This window comes from Lampris incognitus, chromosome 6, assembly GCF_029633865.1.
Source record: "Lampris incognitus isolate fLamInc1 chromosome 6, fLamInc1.hap2, whole genome shotgun sequence".
Taxonomy (NCBI): domain Eukaryota; kingdom Metazoa; phylum Chordata; class Actinopteri; order Lampriformes; family Lampridae; genus Lampris; species Lampris incognitus.
Window position 1 is genome coordinate 35,669,298 of NC_079216.1, and position 20,134 is coordinate 35,689,431.

Genomic DNA, 20,134 nt, shown 5'->3' on the forward strand with positions numbered 1-20,134 from the left:
ACATTAATGGTTAATTAACCGTTGTCGGATATTTTTTGACTAATGGTAATGTGTAACTATGTTTTATTGGTAGTTGTTTAACTACTATGTAAGGGAAATACGCCTCTGGCAGTTTGACATGTTGCTACGCCATCTTTTCATTTAATACTAGCATCACCCAGTGCTCCACTGAATTGTATGCGGTATGCACATGGCTAGATTAGCTAATGAAGCCTGGCTAGCTGAATGGATATCGCTGCCATATTAAATGGATGGATATCTCTGAAAAATGTTCACAATACATTACATTACAGTAATTTCACCGACGCTTTTATCCAAAGCGACTTACAATAAGTGCATTTAACGTAGGAAATCAGGAGAGCTACTAGTCATCAGAGGTAATAAGCGCATCCTCTCTCTAAACAAGCATCCGAGAGCAAAACCAGTGCTCAAGTAAAAGCCCAAGAAAGAGATTTTTTTTTTTAATGAGTGAATACAATAAGTGCTAAGAGCAATTAACAGGGTAGTAGTTCTTAAATAAGGGAGTTTTCAACCTGCGCCGAAAGGTGGGCAGTGACTCCGCTGTCCTGACATCAGTGGGGAGTTCATTCCACCACTATGGGGCCAGGACAGAAAAGAGCCGTGACCGTGTTGATTGGCAGCAGGGGCCTCTGAGTGACAGGGCAACCAGGCGTCCCGAGGCAGCAGAGTGAAGTGGTCAGGCGGGGGTGTAGGGCTTGACCATGGTGAGGAATGGGTGAATCCTCCTGATGTTATAGAGGAGAAACCTGCAGGAGCGAGCAACCAATACAACGTTTGCAGCAAACGACAGTTGGTCGTCCAGGATAACACCCAGATTCCTCGGAGTCCGAGTTGGCATCACCACAGTGTTGTCAATGGTGATGGCCAGGTCTCGGTGCGGGCAACCTTTCCCCGAGAGGAACATCAGCTCCGTCTTGTCCAGATTGAGCTTCAGGTGGTGTCGCCATCCACTCCGAGATGTCAATCAAGCACGCAGCAATGTGTGTCTCTACTTGTGTGTCAGAGGGAGGAAAGGACAAGATCAGCTGGGTGTCATCGGCATAACGATTGTGAGAAAAGTCATGCGAGCAAATAACAGAACCCAGGGATGTTGTGTACAGGAAGAAAAGGAGAGGACCCAGAACCGAACCTTGTGGAATGCCTGTAGTCAGTCTACGAGGCTCCGACACAGATCTCCTCCATATCACCTGGTAGGAGTGACCAGTCACGTAGGATGCAAACATTGAGAATGCAGAGCCTGTGACACCCAGCCCCTCGAGGGTAGAGAGGAGGATCTGGTGGTTCACTGTGTCAAACGCAGCTGACAGGTCCAGGAGTATCAGAACAGAAGACAGAGAGGTTGCTCTCACAGCGTGCAGTGATTCTGTCACTGCAAGGAAGGCCATCTCTGTCGAGTGACCCACCTTGAACCCAGACTGGTTGGGGTCCAGGAGGTTTTTCTGGTGGAGGTACAAATAAAGTTGGTTAAAGACAGCATGTTCAGGAGTTTTGGATAGAAAGGGTAGAAGGGAAGCCGGTCTGTAGTTTTTGACATCAGAGGGGTTAAGTGACGGTTTCTTGAGAAGGAGGGTGACTCTAGCAGTCTTGAAGGCAGATGGAAAGCATCCTGCCTGGAGGGAGGTGTTGATGATGACCACACATATACAGAGATACAAATACTGTAGCACAATAGGACAAAGAAAGGCGCTGTTGTCACTCGGTGCGGAACTAAGCAAAGCCTAACCCATTGGTTGTACTGTTTTTACTTAACGTATAAAAGAAAGTTGAATCAGTTCATCTAGATACGTTTATTGACAGATATGTTTAATCACTCAACTAAATGACATCTTCAGTCACTTAGCTGTATAATATACAATAAACGTTGTATCCAGATGAATTGATTCAACCTTCTTTGAATAAGAAATTCTCTCCCCTCTGCCAAAACTGCCATTTTTAAGGTTGTCCTAAAATGTACCACTGCCACTGGCCACTGCCTTGTGACAAAAGGTAGATGAGATTACAGTGGTTCTGCTGAGCGACTCAAATGTTTGAAAAAAGGGACGATGTACAACATGTTCTATTTTCTGTAGCATAATGACTAGTTAATATCAGCAGTGGTTACTATGTGGTAGTACACACACACAAAGAGGGATGTATTTACAATATCACTGTATCACATTACCTGCTGTTGAGTTCCATCCTCCCCTGTAACCAAGGCAACATGCTGCTGTCCCAGAATCTCTGAGCTCTCCATGGGAACCTGCTCGGAGCCAGAGTCATCAGCATCCACCACTGTTGTTGTGTAGGTCACACCAGAGTCATCAATGGCATCTGAGTAACACAGAAGATTTCAAAATAATTGTGCTCTTTCTGTATATTGTTTTAAATTGCTGATTTAGCCCAGTGCTAGTTTTTGATGTTATCAAGTTCTATTGCTTTGCTTGCACACCTTGTACATGTCAAAATATAAAATGGTGATTTTTTTTGTGTGTATTATCATGCTTGCATTGTTCCTATTTCAAATTAAGCCATCTTCTGCTGCAACAATTCATTTTTCATTATCTAATGAACACAACCATTAAGGATTTTATTTAGACCTGTTATATGTTGTGTTGGTTAAAGTTCTCATTTTTAATTTTCTACTCACAACCTTACTTCAGTTTGACTGCTTTGGTGTATGTGCGTATTTGTTTTGTATATTCTGCTATTTCTGTATATTCGGCTCCAATTGTTGTTACTTTTAATTAATCAGTTTTTATGGCACTTTTCTTTATTTTACTCAGTTTTAACTCAAGATTTTTTCTAATTTTTTACCTGTAAAGCACTTTGAATGGCCTCTGCGATGATAAGGTGCTATACAAATAAACTTGCCTTGCCTTAACATAGTTTTATTTTGTTGTGTTAAATGTGATGCCCGCAACCAGGGGTGGGCGATATATCGAATATACTCGATGTATCGCGGCTTGCTCTACGTGCAATGTATTAAATGCCTATATTGCCAACATCAAGTAAAAATGGTCTAGTATTGTTATAAGCCTCCACCATGAGACTCGCTCTCCCCTATGGCTCTTTCCCACACACACACACACACGCCTGCCTATCCTCCAACCAGACCAATCTCCTGGGTAAGTGTGTGTGACGTAGTTGAGGCACATATTGAATCTGGAGTGAACAGGGAAAGGGCAGTCAGGAGAGAGCGAAGCAAGTTTAATGTTAAGTTAAACGTGTCGAGTTATTTTTATATAGCCTATGGTCGAGTTCGGAAACGGTAATGGAAGATGGAGGTGGATGAATTAGTTCCGAAAAGAAACGGCACCGGATCCATCATCTGGCAGTGGTTTGGGAAGGATGATGATGAACAAACAACGGTTATCTGCAAAATATGCAGCAAATCTATTGCCACAAAAGGCAGCAATACCATGAATCTGTTCCACCATTTGAAATGCCGCCCACTACAAAACGAAGAATGCCTGAAACTCCACATATCCACATCAACAGCCAAATAACCAACCAAATAACACCAAATAAAGCGCCAAAGCAAACAGAACCAGGCCAGAAGCAAATGACTTTGGCTGCTCCGTTTTCCAAATCAGTGCCATATGCCAAAAAAAGTCTAAAATGGAAAAAAATCACGGCCGCAGTAATACATTACATCACCAAAGACATGGCCCCAGTTAGTGTAGTTGAGAAGCCCGGATTCAAAAAACTCATTAATACACTTGATCAAAGTATGTATTGCCTAGTCACAAATTCTTTGCTGAGAAAGCTGTACCAGAGATTTACATTTCAGTGAGAGAAAGGTTAGCCCACCAGCGAACAAATGTGACCCACTTCTCTACAACTACCGACTTGTGGTCCAGCAGAACGTGTGAGCCATATCTGAGTTTCACTGTACACTACATCGCCAACTGGGAGTTGAAGAGTTCGTGCCTTCAAACGAGTTTTTTCCCGGAGGACCATACAGGCGAGATAATCGCACAAAGCTTGCAAGATGAGCTCATATCATGGAACTTAACGGAAGCTCGCCAAGTGTGCATCACCATTTTTGACGGGGCTACCATAATCAAAGCTCTGAGCCTCAACAAGTGGACAAGACTGCAGTGTTTTGGCCATCAGCTACACCTTGCAATTGGTGAGTATTTGTCTGCCCCTAGTGGGATCATCAATGTTATAACAGCTGACTGATAAACATAACACAGAGAGCAAATAATAAAGAGAGCACGTAATTGTTTCATGGAATTAAAAAGTGTGTGTGTGTGTGTGTGTGGGGAGTCATGTATTTATCAAAAAGATATGAAGCACAACTGTTTTATTGCTGCCAGAAAACAATTTGGTTGGGAATCGGTAGTAAATCAATAATTGTCAAAATGATTTTGGTGTTAGGCTGAGTGACTAAATTGTTGGATTTCCTTGCAATTGCTATATCATTTCTAAGTGTTTGTTTTTATTCTCAGAGGGAAGCATGAAAGACTCCCGTGTTGAGCATGCTGTTGCTGTTTGCAAGAAGGTTGTGAGCAGCTTCTCATTCAGTTGGAAGAGGAGGAAAGATCTGGCTACAGCACAGAAAGAGCTTAATATCACTGCGCACCAGCTGATCACAGAGTCCCCTACCAGGTGGGGATCCAGGCAGAAGATGATTGAGGGGGTGCTGGAGCAGGAGCGAGCAATTTCTTAAGCCTTGGCCTCAGACAAAAAAACAAACAAACAAAAAAACAGGCACCTCGTTCTGACCTGGCAAGACCTGGAAGTCCTCGAGTCAGTGCGCAAGGCTCTAAAAACCCTGGTGGAATTCACAGATGCTTTATCAGGTGAGGACTATGTCACTGTGTCCTATGTCAAGCCTGTGCTTCATCTCTTCCACTCCAGCATCCTGGCAATTCAGGAGGATGACACTGCACTGACCCAGTCCATCAAAGTCTCCATCCTGGATTACCTGAAGGAGAAATTTGCTGACCCTGCCACCAATAACCTGCTGGACATGGCATCGTTAGTGGATCCCAGGTTCAAAACTGCTTACATTTCAGAGGAAAAGGTGGAGGGAATCAAGTGCAGAGCCATGTTGGAGATGGAGGAAATACTGTGTGACCAAGGCAAAGCTGTGTTGGCTGCTTCACAGCCTCATGAAACTCAAACAGCATCAGAGCCACCAAAAAAGACATCCCTTGCAAGCTTCTTCAAAAGGCCAACAACATCCTCTGCCACACCCTCACACAGAAAGCAGGTTAAAACAGCATTGTCTTCCTACTTGCAGTCTGTTGGCGCGAACTGTGAATCAGATCCCCTGTGCTGGTGGAAGGCCCACGAGGAAATGTTTCCCAATCCGGAAAAATTTGACTCAAAAAAAGCTGTGTGTGCCCACCACCAGTTCCCTATCAAGAAAGGGTATTTAGTACCAGTGGGAATATAGTTACTTGCCACCGGCATCACTCAAGCCAGACGCTGTTGATAGGTTTGTGTTTTTGGCACAAAACCTCTAGACAACCTTTTGGTACTGATAAGTTGTACACATACACATACATTCCCACACATCCCTCAAATTCCATTTTGCCCTCATTGATATGCACAGTGACTTATCACCACACACACACACACACACACACACACACCTCTGTGATGTTACTGTTATTCTGCACAGTGGTTTCCCACAGTGAGCCTGGAACTCTGCCTCTGTGGTTCAGGCATTATGCTATTTTTATTTATTTTTAGATAACCTGTTGTCATAAACATGCATTAAAAGTGCACTTTAATTTATGTTGTTTTGAAATGCCTTTCTCAGGGTTTCTTGTTGAATGCACTTTTTTGCTGCTTTGAACTATTTTTGTTAAGTCTTCTATGAGCTTGAGCTCTATAAAACAAGGGTACAGTATGTAGGCTAGGCCAACATTATGCTGTTATTTATTCTCATTTAACAGCTGTTAAAAGCCTAAGCGTGCAAATGACTGCTTTAAATAAATACATTTTATGTAACATTTAACTTGTTTATGTTTTCCCCCTTTTTGTCTGAGTTTATAAGTTAAAAGCTGTTCCAATATAAAACAATTATATACACACCTGCAGGGGTTTCAAAGTATGCCTCCTGGTCTTCTTCAATGGGCTCAGTGTCGTTGTGAGCTGTACGTTTGTGCATAGCCAGCGTGGAGATCTGCTTGTATGTCTTGCCACAATGGTTGCAGTTGTAAGGCTTGCAGGGTGTATGGACTACATGGTGCTTGTAGAGGCTAGAGTATTCTGTGAAGCGCTTCTCACATCCAGGCACAGTGCACACATAAGGTTTCTCTCCTGGAGAAGCAGAGAAAATTATTGGACAATATGAGAATGAAGGTCTTGATTTAATCTCAGAGTTAGTAAAAGTCTCATACTTAATGCATTTAAAAAGCATTTTGTGATCTAACAGCTTTTCTTTCGGAGCAAAAGACATTAGGTCAGGAAAGGAGACCGACAATCTGTGCAACTCAGTGCTGACATCACACTGATTTATGTTGCTATACATTGAGCTCTATTTGGTTTGAGTCACAGAGGACTCTATGGCTCAATCAATCACCTAAGCGTTTGGATTTAAATAATGCTACAACATCAACAAATTTATGGAAGAAATCTTTGCATCACAGAAACTTCAGAAGGTCAAACCACATTTGGTTTTTCCTCATATAGGTATTATTAAAATTAGGGGTGTAACGGTACACAAAAATCACGGTTCGGTAAATACCTCAGTTTTGAAGTCACAGTTTGGTACTGCGAGGGGAAAAGAAACAAAACATAAAATGGCTTCTTTTTAAAAAAAATTAAACAGTGGTTTAACTGAACAAGTGAGGGTATGAGTATGGCTGTCTTTCTTTAAAAAAAAGAAAAAACGTCTGTCAATACTGCTGCAACCGGATGCAACCTACTAATAAAAAAGTAAAAATTTACTTAAAAGTAAATCAAAATAAATATTTTCTCAAATAAATATTATAATAAAATGAACATGCTTTAAGGTGTGGCATTTAGTACATTAACTGTACTTGTATTAGCAGCTTCCAGCTTCACATTAGGACTGTGCAACATAAATATTTTCTTAAATAAATAAACAAGCACAAAACCGTCCAGACCCACGGCACACCTGATGCGCATTGCGGCGTTGCAAACGTGTCCTAGTGACGCCCCCACTAAACATCCCTTTAAGGTTGTCCATGAGTGAATGAGTGATCACAATTTGTGATGCATAGCCCATGGTAGCAGTTGCGTCGCGCTGTTGGAAAAATATTGTAAAATAAATATCCATTAAGGTGCAGCATTTAGAAAATTAGCTGTACTTGAACTGTACTGGATCATCAAGCTCTGTGTTCACCATAATTATGAAGCTATGCTGTGCTAAATTACCGGCCATCTCTCTGTGGCATGTTTGTGTGTTGCGTGCATGCTGAATGGGGTGGCTGAACATACATCATCTGGTTTGCAAAAGTTGCTAGGGGGGAAACTCGGGAGTTTTAAATTAAATTCCGCACACACAAAAATTCTGCATGTGCAGTGGTTAAAACAACACTGCACTCATTCGGTACACATGCGTACCGAACCGAAAGACCAAAACTGAACATTTTCGGTATGAATACGTGTACTGTTACACCCCTTTTTTTCCCCCTTTTTTTTTTTAAACAATGTCTTTGTTGATTTTTCATTGTACGTATGTCAGCATCATTATGCAAAAAATTACACTGAAAATTTTAATTTTCACAAACAAACAAAACATGCCCCCCACCCCCTCACCTGTTCTCTCTTAACATCTCCCTTGTATTTAGAACCAAAATGAATATAAAACATATGACAAAATCAATCATAAAATTCAATGCTACCTCTAACAAAATATAGATATACATAGACCAAAAAAAATTACATCATTGCAACAGAATTTCAAAACATGCCTCCATCCCTTTGTGGAGTTTTACCCTATACCTTTGTTGCCTACATTCTTCAAGTACCCTGTCCTAAGTTTTCCGTCCTGTAAGAACTCCCCTATATCTCAATTTTTTTGATAAAATCAATGAAAGGTTTCCAGATTTTCAAGGTATATGCTATTCTCTCTATTGACATACAGTGTGCCATATTTTTAATCCAAGCACCAATTGGAGGGGCAACAGTGTTCTTCCAGTTCAAACCTATCAATCGTTTTGCCTGCAGTACAGCAAAATCAATAAATTTATATTCTTTAATTCTCAAACTGAGATCTGTTGGATACATGTGTAACGATATCATCTTGGAGTCTAGTGGGATATTTACAGACAAAATGATCATGATTGTATTGATCACCTCCCTCCAGAATTTCTTAATTTTGTCACACCCCCAAACACGCTGTATAAATGTTCCTTGAGACTCATTACATTTTGCTCGACTGCGGTCAAAGGATGATGATGATGATGACATTTAAAACATGTGTCAGGTAAATTGCTGTTATATTTATTCAATTTGACAGGGGTTACACAAGTCCGCATCAACCAGTTATATTGAAGTAGCTTTAAATTAGTGCTGGCTGTTCATATCTGAGCCTTCTCACAAGATACATGTTCCAATCGTTATTTGAAATGTCCTTTTTAAATCTACCCTCCATGCATCAAGTTTGGATACTGAGGTCTCATTAGAACCAGATACAAGCCAGTTGTATATTAATGAAATCAAACCCTTACTGTTGCAAGTTTTGGTAGTAATTTCTTCTGAGGATGAAAGCTCAGGAATGACCTATGACTGACTTTGCATATAAGAAATAAAACTCCTCAATTGCAGATATTTTTAAAAATGCTCTCTCGGGATGTTATGTTAAGGAGATTTCCTTGAAAGACATTAGAACATCTTCTTTGTAAAGGTCAGATATTTTGCTTAGCCCTTTCTTTGCCCATAGTTGGAATCCAGCATACAACTTGCCTGGTTTAAATGATACATTGCCCCAGATTGGACGTAGTTGTGACAAGGAGTTAGATATATTCATATATTTCTTTACCTCATACCATAAATTAACCATATTAAGCACTATAGGATGCGCAGTATGTGCTCTGAGGTGTTTTAGCTTGGCTGAATACAGATATAAATGTAATGGTATCTGAACAGAGCATGACGCTATAGCCATCCATGACAGAGTATCCTAATTAAAACAATGCAAACCCTACTTCTGCAGCACGACAATATACTGATGACATTTTCTCACTGAAAATGAATTCACTTAATCAGAATGATAATCAGTAGCTAAGTAAACACCTGACCTTATGACATTAATACAGCACTTGTGACATGTTTTTAATTTAATTTTCTTATTTTTATGTACTTATTTATTTTTATTACTATTTTTTATTAAGTTAAAACGATGTTTTTTGACACTACATTATGCATTACATGCAAATGTGTGAACTTTGAATTAAGCCAAGTTTAACTGAAAGTAGGGCTCAAAAGTCACCAGGTATGATTCCACATCAACTTTAACTGAAAAACAGTGGAATCTATTCAGAACATATGTATGTGACCATACAAACCTCAAGTCAATTTTAGACAAATAATTGCCAATTCAAAAAAGAAGCAAATACTCACAGCAAGAACTGGTTATTCCCCAAAAATAAGCTGGTTTTAGGGGAATAACCGATCTCTGTGAAAGCTGTAACAGCAGAAAAAAACCCCTCAAGATCATTCTGTTGTTTATTTGAAAATTACTTCCATCACTCTTCAAGGAATAATCTATTTATTTGCATGTCAACTTTCCTACCACAAGTTATTTAAGGTTCTGCTTTTCTTATTTGCAACTTGAAAAATTTCAAAAGAAAAATAGTTTGATGGAAATTGTTTATATATATCAAGATAGACTTAGGGGAAAAAACAACTTTTAACACATAGCAGTACTCTACTGCCATCGCCGCGTGTACTCCTGTGCAAAGCTAGACAGCCAATTAACATCAAAAAATCCTCCAATAAACACACACAGCTTGACTTTTCTTGTATTTTACTGAAGTCTTGTTTCCTCTTGGTTTTTTGCTTTTGTTTTTTGTAAAAAGACAGTCTCCAAGGCAGAAGCGTATCAAAATACATTCAGCAACAATGCCCGTCTTGCCTGTGTATGCTCGACTAAAGACACATTCCAACAAGCCCCTGCGCTATAGGCGTCACAATAGTCCGCCCATAGCGTCCGCCAAACCGACCGGTTAATTAACTAACTTATTTCCTAATTTATATAAATTACTAACTTAACTTTAAAGGCAGCACAAGTGCTTTTATCAACTATATATATAACTTTGTTAAAAGAAACACTCAACGGTAGGGAAAGTGCTCAACAAATAAGGAGCAAAATAATCAGTGAGTCAAGTAAATAGTTTAAGAGACAGTACAAGCCTGTTTCATACCATAAGCAATCATCAGCTGTCAATAAAGCTTTACTGACAGCTATAGAGACAGTACAGGCTTGCACTGTCTCAGAGAATTTACTTGACTAACTGGATTTTACATATATATATATATATGTATATGTATACAGTGCATCCGGAAAGTATTCACACCCCTTCACTTTCCCCACATTTTGTTATGTTACAGCCTTATTCCAAAATGGATTAAATTCCTTTTTTTTCTCATCAATCTACACACAATACCCCATAATCACAAAGTGAAAAAGATTTTGTAGAAACTTTTGCAAATTTATTCAAAATAAAAAACTGAAATATTGCATGTACATAAGTATTCACGCCCTTTGCTATGACACTCAAAATTGAGCTCAGGTTCATCCTGTTTCCACTGATCATCCTTCAGATGTTTCTACATCTTGATTGGAGTCCACCTGTAGTAAATTCAATTGATTGGACATGATTTGGAAAGGCACACACCTGTCTAGATAAGGTCCCACTGTTGACAGTGCATGTCAGAGCAGAAACCAAGCCATGAAGTCAAAGGAATTGTCTGTGGACCTCCGAGACAGGATTGTATCGAGGCACAGATCTGGGGAAGGGTACACAACCATTTCTACAGCTTTGAAGGTCCCGAAGAGCACAGTGGTCTCCATCATTCGTAAATGGAAGAAGTTTGGATCCACCAGGACTCTTCCTAGAGCTGACCGCCCAGCCAAACTGAGCAATCGGGGGAGAAGGGCCTTGGTCAGGGAGGTGACCAAGAACCCGATGGTCACTCTGACAGAGCTCCAGCGTTCCTCTGTGGAGATGGGAGAACCTTCCAGAAGGACAACCATCTCTGCAGCACTCCACCAATCAGGCCTTTATGGTAGAGTGGCCAGACAGAAGCCTCTGCTCAGTAAAAGGCACATGACAGCCTGCTTGGAGTTTGCCAGAAAGAACCTAAAGGACTCTCAGACCATGAGAAACAAGATTCTCTGGTCTGATGAAACCAAGATTGAACTCTTTGGCCTGAATGCCCAACATCACATCTGGAGGAAACCAGGCACCTCTCATCACCTTGCTAATACCATCCCTACAGTGAACCATGGTGGTGGCAGCATCATGCTGTGGGGATGTTCTTCAGCGGCAGGAACTGGGAGACTAGTCAGGATCGAGGGAAAGATAAATGGAGCAAAGTACAGAGAGATCCTTGATGAAAACCTGCTCCAGAGCGCTCAGGACCTCAGACTGGGGCGAAAGTTTACCTTTCAACACGACAACGACCCTAAGCACACAGCCAAGACAACAAAGGAGTGGCTTCGGGACAAGTCTGTGAATGTCCTTGAGTGGCCCAGCCAGAGCCCAGACTTGAACCCCATTGAACATCTCTGGAAAGACCTGAAAATGGCTGTGCAGCGACGCTCCCCATCTAACCTTACAGAGCTCGAGAGGATCTGCAGAGAAGAATGGGAGAAATACCCCAAATATAGGTGTGCCAAGCTTGTAGCTTCATACCCAAGAAGACCTGAGGCTGTAATCACTGCCAAGGGTGCCTCAACCAAGTACTGAGTAAAGGGTGTGAATACTTATGTACATGAAATATTTCAGTTTTTTATTTTTAATAAATTTGCAAAAATTTCTACAAAACCCTTTTCGCTTTGTCATTATTGGGTATTGTATGTAGATTGATGGGGAAAAAAAGGAAATTAATCCATTTTGGAATAAGTCTGTAACATAACAAATTGTGGGGAAAGTGAAGGGATGTGAATACTTTCCGGATGCACTGTATACACACACACACACACACACACACACACACACATACATATATATAGCGGGTTTCTTTTTCTTCCTGAAACCGTCCAAGGTGTTGATAGAAGTGCTCAACTAATGAGTGGAACATCAATATAGATGCAGGAAAAAAGTTTCAATACATAGCAGCACAAGCCTGTTTTGTGCATCGCGCACTCATCAGCTGCTAATGGGATTCTTTATTGAATCGCTATATATATATGTGTGTGTGTGTATATATATATATGTGTATATATATATATATACATACACACACACACACACATATATATATATATATATATATATATCCACCCATTATCCAAGCTGCTTATCCCAACCGGGGCCGTGGGATGCTTGAGTCTATCCCAGCAGTCATTGGGCGGCAAGCGGGGAGACACCCTGTATAGGCCAAGCTGCCAGTCAATCACAGGGCCGACACACACACACATTCACACCTAGGAACAATTTATTATGGCCGATTAACCTGAACTACATGTCTCTGTGGGAGGAAATCGGAGCACCCGGAGGAAACCCATGCAGACACAGGGAGAACATGCAAACTCCACACAGAGGACGACCTGGGACAACCCCCAAGTTTGGACTACCCTGGGGCTCAAACCCAGGACCTTCTTGCTGTGAGGTGACTGTGCTAACCACTGTGCCATCGTGCCGCCCATATATGGGTGATTCTTCAACTAAGGGAATTTTTCTGTCCCCAGGGTGGATTTTAAAGGAAAAAAAAACAAAACAACAATTATTGTATTTGTTATGAGTTAGTTTATGTTAGCTATGAAAAAAAGATTTGTGTCTCAATGAGGATATTTTAATATTTTTTCAGTATGTTGAAAATTTAAATTGCCAGAATTTCGCTGTTTTGGGCTTGTCCCCCAACCCAGACTTTTTAACTTCCCCTCTATAATAAAGTAATAAAAATTGTTAAATTCATTACAGCTTTACTTTGCTACTACTACTACTACCACTACCACTCCCAGCCACTGAGGATGCACATTATTAGTGCCGGTCCCAAGCCCAGATAAATGGGGAGGGTTGCATTTTTACTTTGCATTTTCTCATAATAATTTAAAAAGACATATTTCAAATTCATATGAGAGTGAAGGTATTGATTTAATCTCAGAGATAGTGAGTCTCATACTTCTTGCATTTAAAAAGCAATTTGCACACTTTTTATAAAATGTGCAATTTGCACATTTTTATAGTTAAATATCGCTGTCCCTCATACATCTGTCATTACCATCACACCGAACATTTTAGAGAGCAATAATGTTTTTTTGAAACAACAGTGTGGTTGCCATGGAAATTAGAAATCCCAGAGGCACATGACCAGTTCATGTCCACAAATGTAAGTAATTTTAAGATTTATATGTCCTGATGAAAATATGTTTATCAGGCATCATTACCAAACAAGTTACTGAGTATTTTAGTTCAGAAATAAGAAATTTCACTTTATTTATGTATATTCATTGTACATTGTATGCTAGCTAACAAGTTAGGTTAGCAAGTCTAAGACTTAGCCAACTTTTTCCTCCAAAAAGTGAAAATTGTCATTACCATCGTGTCATTACCATCACATTTTGCTGTTACAACTTTGAAAAAAAGCATCATAATATCAAACTTATTTTGTAGGATGATCAACGCTATGCTACGATATTTGTTCCAGATCACTTAATAGCACTTTTGAAAAGGAAAAAAACAGATTTTGAAGAAATTATTTTTTTTTCTTCAAAATTTAAAAAGCCAAAAGTGCCCCAAATTGAAGAATCACCCATATATATATAACTTTGTTAAAATAAAAACTCAACGGTAGGAAAAGTGCTCAACAAACAAGGAGTGACAACTGATGATTGCTTATGGCATGGAACAGGCTTGTACTGTCTATTAAAGAATTTACTTGAATCACTGGATTTTATATACACACACACACACACATATATAGAGAGAGAGAGAGAGAGAGAGAGAGAGAGAGAGAGAGAGAGAGAGAGAGAGAGAGAGAGAGTCTATCCCAGCAGTCATTGGGCAGCAGGCGGGGAGACACCCTGGATAGGCCGACAGGCCATCACACAGGACCGACATACACAGACACACGCACAAACATTCCTAGGGGAATTTAGTATGGCCGATTCACCTGACCTACATGTCTTTGGACTGTGGGAGGAAACCGGAGCACCCGGAGGAAACCCACGTAGACACGGGGAGAACATGCAAACTCCACACAGAGGATGACCCGGGACGACCCCCAAGGTTCGACTACCCCGGGGCTCGAACCCAGGACCTTCTTGCTGTAAGGTGACCATGCTAACCACTGCACCACCGTGCCGCTGTTAAGATAGATGCAGGAAATTTTTTTTTAAATGCCTTTCAGTATAAGCTTGTTTCGTGTGTCATGTATTCATCAGCTGCCGATGTGGTTAAACAACAAAGAAGAACACGCAGTCAATAAATATTAAGTTGCCCCAAGTCACGCCCCTAATTTCGGTGGACAGCAACCAATGAGAGGACAGAAAACATTTGAAATATTACAACCAATGGGTTAGGTAGTTACGATGCACAGCAACCAATGGTGGGATAGAAAACATTACAACCAATGGGGTAAGGGGTGGGGCGTGTTTTGAAAAAGCAAGGATTTAAAGGGCCAAGACACTGTTGAAATAGCATACCTTTAAAATACAACAAGATATCGTCAAATGGGGTAATTTACATATATCAAGATTCAAGATTATCTATTTGTTACTTTATTTGCATTTATAAAAGTATAAGAGAGTAAAATTCTTGAGTTTTGGCTCCTCAACACTGCAGCAACATATCATATAGTGAGGTGGTGTTGGGGCACAGTTGGAAGGGCAGGCAGTGGAAATATAAAAATATAACACCTAATAAATGTCACATGTGTCTCATCTAACGGGGGGGGGGGCTTTTGATATTCCACTCCTCATTTGTTGAGCACTTTTATCTACACCATTGATGGTTTTTGTTAAAAAAAAAAAAACCCGATATCTACTCATATATTTTCGTAATGTGATCCTAATTTTTTTGGAGGTGGTAGGTATTGTTCCAGAGAGGACCAGAAAAATAAAATAATTATAATTATGCATAATTATGCAAAATATGCATTTTCTAAAAATGGCTAAAAACCACTTTTCTCGGCATTTCAGATGATTCTGAGCATTTGGGGGGCGGGAGTTGGAGTGGGGGGGGGGGGTAAACCACTTTTCTCGGCATTTCAGATGATTCTGAGCATTTGGGGGGAGGGAGTAGGAGTGGGGGGGGGGTTTAGGGGCAGGGGGAAGGCGGTTAGCTGGCAGGATGAAGAGGAGGGAGATTTAGATGGGTGGATAACCAAACCGCTACATTGTAGCGGGGTTCTTCTAATCTACTCATATATTTTCGTAATATGTGTGTGTGGTGTTAGTGTGTGTGTGTTAAACTAAAGCATTTATGATCCTAATTCTTTTTGGAGGTGGTAGGTATTGTCTCAGAGAGTAAGGGAAAAATCCCAGAAAATTAAAATTTTGCACAATTATGCATACTTATGCAAAATATGCATTTTTCTAAAAATGGCTAAAAACCACTTTTCTCGGCATTTCAGATGATTCTGATTTTTTCACCTATATAAAAAAAATTTCTGGGACTCATGTTTTGGCATTATGCAAAATATATGCATTTTTGCAAAAATGCACTTATGATCCTAATTTTTTTTGGAGGTGGTAGGTATTGTTCCAGAGAGGACCAGAAAAATAGCAGAAAATTAAAATAATTATAATAATTATGCATAATTATGCAAAATATGCATTTTCTAAAAATGGCTAAAAACCACTTTTCTCTGCATTTCAGATTATTCTGAGCATCTTTGATTTTTTCACCTATATACAAATTTTTTTCTGGGACTAGAAGAACCCCGCTACAATGTAGCGGTTTGGTTATCCACCCGTCTAAATCTCCCTCCTCTTCATCCTGCCAGCTAACCGCCTTCCCCTAACCCCCCCCCCACACTCCAACTCCCTCCCCCCAAATGCTCAGAATCATCTGAAATGCCGAGAAAAGTGGTTTACCCCCCCCACTCCAACTCCTTCCCCCAAATGCTCAGAATCATCTGAAATGCCGAGAAAAGTTGTTTTTAGCCGTTTTTAGAAAATGCTAATTTTGCATAATTATGCAAATTATTATAATTATTTTAATTTTCTGCTATTTTTCTGGTCCTCTCTGGAACAATACCTACCACCTCCAAAAAAATGAGGATCATAAGTGCATTTTTGCAAAAATGCGTATTTTGCATCATGCCAAAACATTTCTAAGTCCCAGAACATTTTTTTTATATAGGTGAAAAAATCAAAGATGCTCAGAATCATCTGAAATGCAGAGAAAAGTGGTTTTTAGCCATTTTAGAAAAATGCATATTTATGCATAATTATGCATAATTTTAATTTTCTGGGATTTTTCCCTTACTCTTTGAGACAATACCTACCACCTCCAAAAAGAATTAGGATCATATATGCTTTAGTTTTCGGTCCCGCTATCTACACTAACTAACTAACACACACACACAGGTGTGGAGGTGGTAGGTATTGTTCCAGAGAGGACCAGAAAAATAGCAGAAAATTAAAATAATCATAATAATTATGCAAAATATGCATTTTCTAAAAATGGCTAAAAACCACTTTTCTCGGCATTTCAGATGATTCTGAGCATTTGGGGGGAGGGAGTTGGAGTGGGGGGGGGTTTAGGGGCAGGGGGAAGGTGGTTAGCTGGCAGGATGAAGAGGAGGGAGATTTAGACGGGTGGATAACCAAACCGCTACATTGTAGCGGGGTTCTTCTAGTATATATATATACAGGCGCAACTTATGAGGGGGTCAGGGGGACATGTCCCCCTAAATATTTAGAAGAGGTGAATTTGTCCCCCTCAAAAAATATATCATGAATGATAATGTTAACTCCCTCGCCAAAAAAGGTAAAATAACAACACAGACAGTCGAACTACTTAAAATGTCATTCGTACTCGTTTTCCAACGATTTCATACACCCCTATGCTTGGACCATACCATTTTAACCTTGCCACTGGGATTGCCGACCTCGTTGCTGTCTTGCAGTTGCTCCTGACAACCATGAATGATCGTGTAAGCAAGTGTAAGTAACGTAGCTAGCCAGCTTGCTTGTCTAGCCCAGTACACCACTCTTTCTTACCTTTGGGGTTTCTGAGTTAGATTTTCTTATGTATTTCCAGGTGAATTATAGCCTTATCTAGTTTATAACTTGTGTTTGGGGTTATCAGTTCAGACCCCCTCACGAACTAGCTAGCTAGCCAGCTGGCTAGCGCTTGCTAACAGTAGCCCCTAGACGTTTATGTTAGCTGAAATGAACGTGAACTGATAATTTCGGGCACATGAGATAACATAATAGGTACATCTACAAACCAATTTGTGCCAAGGGTATTATATTAGTTCAAATGCATCTACTACTTTCATTCACAGAGTCAACATGAGCAAGAGGAAAGTAACAGAAGATATCCGGTGCTTTTTTGGTGCAAAAAAGAGAGTAAGATGAGAGAATTACGTAGAGTTGTTTTTCTTTTACATAAATAAGACATTTCCACAATAAATTGATGTAGAAAAAGAGCAAATTGGTGCATACAAATTCACCAGAATGCAGGAATTTAAATGTGTGATGCTCAAAATTTCCAGGGGGAGGACCCCCTCACCCCCCGCTAAATGTGTTCCCCCGAATGTTCAAGTGAACCTTACGCCACTGTATATATATATATAATCTTTCAACTGAAGCTTGTCAGGTAGAGAGACTTGAGCAAGACACTAAATCTCTACCTACTTGCTCCATTTGACACACTATGGATAATCAGCTTAATGAGTAGAATATTTTTAAAAGCAAAATAAATAAATCAATAAATACCAGTGTGAATCCTCATGTGGTTCTTGTAGTTGGTGGCACTGGCAAAGGACCGTCCACAGCTGGGCTCAGTGCAGTAGTATGGCCTCTCACCGGTGTGTGTTCGGATGTGAACCTTGCGGATGTTGGAGGTGGTGAACGACCGGCCACAGCCTTCAACAGGGCACCTGAATGGCTTCTCTCCTACAGAAGGGAGAAGGAACCATTGGAGAGAGGTCACCCCATATACAGGGCTTTATATTCAGTATGACAATGCTGACTGTTTATGGGTACTGTGAGAATCAGCTGGGTAATACAACTCTATAGCTTGAGACCATACTTCACAAAAACAGATCTCACAGCAAGTGAGACAACACTGTTCTACAACTACCTCAAATAAGTAGTGATGCATTTTGTACTCCACACACGTTTCTTAACTTTGTCAAAATTCGAAACTTTAAGAGCTGGAAATTGAAACATTCCAACTCTGTGTAGGAAAGCTGCATTCAAATAACTGGATAGATGAATCACATACACTCTGTTCTCACCTTTTAGCCCATGCAAAGTAGTCTTTCGTCTTCACTTGGACACATGACTTTTATGACATACTCAAGAGCAATCCAATTCAGGTTACCAACCATAAGTTAGGAAACCCATATCCAGACCCATTACAAGGGACAAGGTAATTCTCCATTAGCACTGGTCGTTCACATTGATGTAACAATGTCTACGTGTAAAGTCAATCAGTCAGTGAGCTCCAGTGTGTTGTGTTGTACCTGTATGTGTCCGAGTGTGCTTTTGGAGGTCTCCAGAGGTTTTGAAGGACTTGCGGCAGTTAGGCTCTTGACATCTGTATGGCTTCTCCCCAGTGTGTGTGCGAGAGTGACTCTTCAGTCCATACCCTGAAAACATGTACCAAGGATTAGGCTTGGCCATTAAAGGCAAGTTTACATAAAACTTAATGGCCACATCTAACCCCATTATGTCAACATTTATGGAATGTAGATGCTTTAATTTGATTATCTTACAAGAGTAATACAGTATCTGGTATGACTATTAACTTAACCTCCGTCCCCAAAAGACATCCTTTATTTCACTAATCAGTCTGACTTCCTCCAGCTTTTGAAATGTGTGCATGTGTCAAAGGTCATAGGGTAAGTTTATCTGTATGCACTGGTAACAAACTAATGACAGAAAGATGTAGTCTTGGCATGCCATATTTACAGAATTACAATTGCAAAGAAGCATTTAGGGCACCCTTGAATAGGAGGACGACTTCTGTTGTGTGGCCGTTAATAAGGGTAAATGTTAATATGGTCCATTAGATAATTAGAAAGATGTTTGCCAGAATATTAGTTTAGAGATCATGTGTTTTCAGGATAAAAGTGGAAAAAAAGAAACAAAAATGGGAAATAATACTGTTTTGTTTTTTTTAAGAATTCAGGCTTCAAACTAACAACTTAAGCTAATTATTCATTATCAATTGGTGTGTGCATGTAAATGCACTTACGGTCACCAAGTGGCTAACAAGTTTTAAAAAATGCCCTAGAGCTGCTCGCTACCTGTCGCAAACTTCTTCCCACAGCCAAGATAGTCACATACGTATGGTTTGTCTCCAGTGTGGGAGCGCTCGTGCACCTGTGCGAAAACACAAACAACTGTTCAGTGATGATAATGAAGACTGGCATATCCCTAAAAGGAAACTATGAACCAAAGGAAAAGTTTGAAATGAAAGAGGAAAGATGGACATAATATCACACAAACTAGACTTACTTAGGTGCAAACTCAGTCTCACATCACTGGCTGGGTTAGCCGTCACTAACCCAGAACAATTAACAGTGGAAAAAGTCTCAATTCCTGGCTCATCACCATTAAAAGCGTCAAGGCGACAGTATCATCACCATATATCTGTGACAATATCATGACTGTTTTTATGCATGCTCAATAATCCAGGTAAGGAAATCACAGAAAGTTGAATCAGTTATCTGGACGTTTATAGAGAGAAATGTTTCATCACTCATCTAAGTGACCTCTTCAGTCTCAAATGACTGCAGGTATCCCCACCTTTATAAACAATACAGTGGCACAACGACCGTGGCGCAGAGTGTTTTGGGG

The 20,134-nt window shown here is 40.2% G+C and overlaps 1 protein-coding gene across 3 annotated transcripts in view; it reads right to left on the minus strand.

Annotated features, from left to right (window-relative positions):
• Positions 1 to 20,134, minus strand: part of znf143b (zinc finger protein 143b) — a 39,309-nt gene that overhangs the window by 5,782 nt on the left and 13,393 nt on the right. For all 3 annotated transcript variants that reach the window (XM_056281366.1, XM_056281364.1, XM_056281365.1), the window contains exons 8-12: positions 19,582 to 19,657; positions 18,796 to 18,921; positions 18,044 to 18,223; positions 6,052 to 6,279; positions 2,183 to 2,331 (exon numbers count right to left, since the gene is read on the minus strand). In XM_056281366.1, coding sequence (XP_056137341.1) covers positions 2,183 to 2,331; positions 6,052 to 6,279; positions 18,044 to 18,223; positions 18,796 to 18,921; positions 19,582 to 19,657 — 759 coding nt within the window. The remainder of the gene's footprint in view (positions 1 to 2,182; positions 2,332 to 6,051; positions 6,280 to 18,043; positions 18,224 to 18,795; positions 18,922 to 19,581; positions 19,658 to 20,134) is intronic.